This window comes from Monodelphis domestica, chromosome 5, assembly GCF_027887165.1.
Source record: "Monodelphis domestica isolate mMonDom1 chromosome 5, mMonDom1.pri, whole genome shotgun sequence".
Taxonomy (NCBI): Eukaryota; Metazoa; Chordata; class Mammalia; order Didelphimorphia; family Didelphidae; genus Monodelphis; species Monodelphis domestica.
Genome location: NC_077231.1, coordinates 326,970,364 through 326,974,877, shown reverse-complemented (window position 1 = coordinate 326,974,877; position 4,514 = coordinate 326,970,364). Strand labels below are relative to the sequence as shown.

At 63.8% G+C, this 4,514-nt stretch overlaps 1 protein-coding gene across 1 annotated transcript; it reads right to left on the bottom strand.

Moving 5' to 3' along the window:
* Positions 1-583: 583 nt before the first annotated feature.
* LOC130454747 (cuticle collagen 34-like) lies at positions 584-4,248 on the bottom strand. Its single transcript, XM_056800686.1, has 3 exons — positions 4,083-4,248; positions 3,261-3,410; positions 584-918 (listed from the first exon to the last, which is right to left on the bottom strand). Exons 1-3 carry the CDS (start codon positions 4,246-4,248, stop codon positions 584-586), a joined length of 651 nt encoding a protein of 216 aa, XP_056656664.1.
* Positions 4,249-4,514: the final 266 nt, after the last annotated feature.

Below are 4,514 nucleotides of genomic sequence, written 5' to 3'. Positions count from 1 at the left end.
GGTGCCCCGGCTCCCGGCGGCGTCTCCTCTCCGTATGCGGTGGCTGCCCCCACCCGGCTCTGGTGGGCAGAATGTCCTGGGAAGTCGCTGCTCTGGCCGTCTCCATCAGGGCCTGCTCAGGGTTTCCTGTTCCACCACCATCACCCCCCGCCCCTGACTCCCAAAGGGCCTCATTGGGGCCAGTGTCGGCCCAGCTCGGCCTCCGAATCCATCCTCTGTGTCCAGGATCCGGGGCTGCCCTGGGCAGACCAGATGCCCCCACCAGCGGGCACCCTGGAAGCGCTCCCCGAAGGCCATTTGGGAAGATGAGGCCATGTTCCTGCCCGGATACGGTGGCCCGGAGCGGCTTCGCGTGGCCCCTCTCTTCAGGGAGACCCGGGAGGGAGGCCGGCGGGGCCGGAGCCTCCTCTTGGAGTGTACACAAAGAGCTCTCAGGGCCCAAGGGCTTGGCTCCCTGGGTTCCCGGGCATTGGGCCTGCCAGAGAGCCCAGGGTTCGACTCGGAGGGGCCAGATGCGCCCAGCCGGCCCAGGAGCTCTTGGCCTGGGGCTTTCCCTCCGCCGCCTGGCACCAGGCAGCGGGCCTCAAGGGGGCCGGGCCGGGCCTGGGCCCTGGGAGGAGATAAGGCCCAAAGGCTCAACTGGAGACTCGGCACAGGCCGCAGCCAGAGGGCCAGGACACAACGTACAGTCAACCAGTGTGCGCCCCTCCTTGAGCCCAGGAGCCCAGGGCAGGGCTGGCAGCGGATCTGCCCAGGCCCCCGGCTGTGTGGGGAGCAGCCCCCGGAGGCCCCTCGGGATCCCAGAGCCTGGGCTCTCCCCCGGCTGCCTGGGGCACCTGGGCTCTCCCCCTGGCTGCCCAGGGTTCCCGGGCTCTCCCCCTGCTGCCCGGGGTGCCTGGGCTACATAGATGTGCGCTGCTGCAGAGGAGCCCAGTGAGGGGTTCGGAGGGGCCTTTGCACCCCTGCACTGTGGCTTTGGGACACTGTCTGAGGGCAGAGGCTGCACCCTCTGGGCCCCCCGGCCTTCAGGGGTCCGAGTTTGGGGCACACGTGCCCTCCCTTCACCAACAGAGCACTGCCACCAGCCGGCACCCCCAAAGCCTTCCCAGCAGGCACCAGGAGGCAGCCTCCCAGAGGTCTAGGCAAACGCTCAGGGCATTACGTTCCCTCCTTTCCGGGGGCTGGACGGAGATTCATCGGGGGGGCTTGTTTCATGGGGGGCTGGATGGGGGGGTCCCTGAGGCAAGACCCTGCCCCCATTTCCCAGAGAACGATGCTGTCACTCTGAGAGGTGACGTGGCGGGTCCACAGCTGCTCGGCTACGTGGTGTCAAAGGGAGGACCTGAACCCGGTTCTTCCTGGCCCTGAACGGACTGCTTTGGGCCCTGAATGCAGGATGCTCCGGGGCTTGACCACACAAGGGCAGCGAGTCCATTTGGCCTCCTTTCCTTGGTCCCTGGGCTCAGGCTGGGCCTTGGCAGCACACGGAGTCATGAGATAGTTTGTGGGCTATTTTGGGAGTCCTCGTACGTGGTTCTCCTGGGCTCCTGGTAGCTGCCAGGCCAGAGGGAGAGCAGTCAGGCCACGGTCGCCGGGCAGGGGTCTGTCTCCCTTGGGTGCCCTGTGAGTCAGCGACTTCCTTTTCTTTGGGGGATTTCCTGAGGCCCCAGAGCAGAGCTGGGGGTGGGTCATGCCCAGGCCAGGCAGGAGAGGGAGGCCAGAGCCCAGAGCCCAGGAACCTCCTCTGTTCGGGGGCACCCGAGGCCCTGTTGGGGCAGCGCCTTTCGTGGTTCTTCTGTGGCCCTGGGGTCTAGGAGGGGAAGGAAATAGGGAGCTTGCCTTAGACCCCCAGGACCATACACACCCTTGGGGGGGCTTACAATGCCCTGGATCTGCAAGAACGCTCATCCCCATTTGCCAGAGGAGTAAACTAAGGCTCATCAAGAGGAAGGAACTCTCTCTGGTCACACTGGCAATAAGGGGGCTTCAAGGCCAGGACTTTCTGGGGGACAGGGAGATTCAGTGAGGAAAGGACTGGACTTGGGGTCTGAGGACCCGAGTTCAAGTCCTGCCTCTGCTCTTTCCTAGTTGTGTGGCCCTGGGTAAGTCACTTTACTCTTGGGCCTCGGTTGCCTCCTCTGTCCAATGAGAGGCTCTGACCAGCTGGCCTCAGAGGAACCTCCGGATGCCCCGCCTGCACAGCCCGGATCTCTGAGCCTTCTTTCAGGGCTGGGAGACAGGATAGAGCAGCCTCAGGTGGGGAGAGCAAAGCCAAGGAAGGTGGCTCCAGGCCGGGGCGAATGGGGAGGGGGCCAGGAGGAGGGGCCTAGATGTGGTGGGAGGGGCAGGCGGCTGGCCTCTGAGCCGAGAGGAGGCAGCTGCACCTTCCCTGGACGCCGAGGAAGGGCCAGGATGGCCTTTTGCAGGCCCCAGAAGAGCCAGAAGCCCTGGAGCAGAGACGAGTGACTCGGCCAGTCCGTCCGTCAGTGGGCCCCACTGAGGGCCCAGATGCCCCCCGACAGACGGCGCCGGAGCGGCCTCCCGCTGCCCAGACGAGAGCTGCAAAGGCAGCGTGGATACGGGCCACGGGGAGGCCACTGATGCCCCAAGCCATGGCAGAGACCACTGGGCCAGGGCAGCATGGATATGGGCCACAGGGAGGCCACTGGGCCAGGGCAGTGTGGATACGGGCCACGGGGAGGCCACTGATGCCCCAAGCCATGGCAGAGTCCACTGGGCCAGGGCAGCGTGGATACGGGCCACGGGGAGGCCGCTGATGCCCCAAGCCATGGCAGAGTCCACTGGGCCAGGGCAGTGTGGATACGGGCCACGGGGAGGCCGCTGGGCCAGGGCAGTGTGGATACGGGCCACGGGGAGGCCGCTGATGCCCCAAGCCGTGGCAGAGACCACTGGGCCAGGGCAGCGTGGATACGGGCCACGGGGAGGCTGCTGGGCCAGGGCAGTGTGCCATTGGCAGAGGGCTGGGACTGGAGGGCTTCCTTCAGGCCTTTCCCCTGCCCAGCCTCCGGCCACCTCCCCAGGACTGACTGCCACCTGTGCAGCCTCTAGTGGCCTCTCTGTAGTCCCGTGAGGCTGGGAAGGAGCCCCAGTGGGCCTCCAGAGGGGCACAGAGGGCACTCGCTCCTCAGTGGCTCCTTAAATGTCTCTCAGACCCAGGGCTGTCCAAGGGTGCAGAGGGGGGTCTCCCTGCCCAGAAAGGTTGCCCCTCCCGAGGCCAGCCCCTGCTCCGGCCTCGGAGCCTTCGGCCTTCCGCAGGGAGCCTCCTCCAAGCTCCGAACTGGCAGCAGCATCCTCGGGATCAAGGACGGGCAGCTCCACCTCAGCCAGCTGGGAGGAAGACCCTGGGCGGGTGCTTGGGGCGGCCAGCGGCCCAGGAGGCAAAGAAGGCCCTGAGGAGGAGATGAGCACAAGAACCAGCCAAGCCCCGGCCTATAGCTGGGCCTGAAGGGGAGCCTGCAGAGAAGAAGGAGGCTCAGCAGGGAAAGTCACCATCCCAGGGCCACACAGGGAGCAGCAGAGGCAGGATTCGAACTGAGGCCTCTGACTCAACAGATCAACCAGACCACCATTCTAGCTGCACTAGAGGAGCCTCTGCAGAGAATCTAAGAGCAAAGGAGCACCCTGGGGGGGAGGGCAATATAGCCCCTGGGGACCTCCAGGGTTAATTGATGAGAGAGACAGAAAAGGAGACAGAGGAGAGAGATAGAGGAGAGACACAAAGACAGAGTAGAGAGACAGAGAGAGAGGGAGGGAGAGAGAGGGAGAGACAGAGACAGAGACAGAGACAGAGAGACAGAGAGAGAGACAGAAAGAGAGAGAGGCAGAGGCAGAGGGAGAGACAGAGAGTGAGGGAGAGAGAGAGACAGAGAGAGACAGAGACAGAGAGACAGAGAGAGACGGAGACAGAGAGAGAAGAGACAGAGAGAGACACACAGAGAGACAGAGAGACAGAGACAGGGATGGAGAGAGACAGGAGAGATACAGAGACAGAGAGGGAGAGATGGAGAGAGAAGCTCCAACATGGTCAGACCTGACAAGCTGTGGGACATTCATTTGGCCACCGGGTAGAGGATGGATGGAGAGGAGCATCGAGGCAAGAGGTGAGGAGACGGAGATGGGGGTGTGAGTGGACTTGATGTGGGCCAGGTGGGATCTCTTGGGCTTGGCCACCAGTTGGACATGGAGGAAGGCAGGTGGGAAGTTCGTGATGACTCCCAGGCGTCCCATCCTGGTGGCTGATGACGGAATCGGGGCGAGAGTGAGAATTGGCAGGATTCTCAGTAGAAATAGGAGGGGGGCTTCATGGGGGGAACGTGTTCTGTTTGTTGCAATGGGATGTCCACATGGAGATGTGGAGCAGTGACAGGGGCAGGTTCAACACGCAGGAGGAATGAAGGCTGATGGGGCAGCCGTGTGAGGAGCTGCTGAGCCTATTGACACTGAAGGGACCGCCGAGTGAATGCAGGAAGAGACGAGAGGGCTCAGGATGGAGC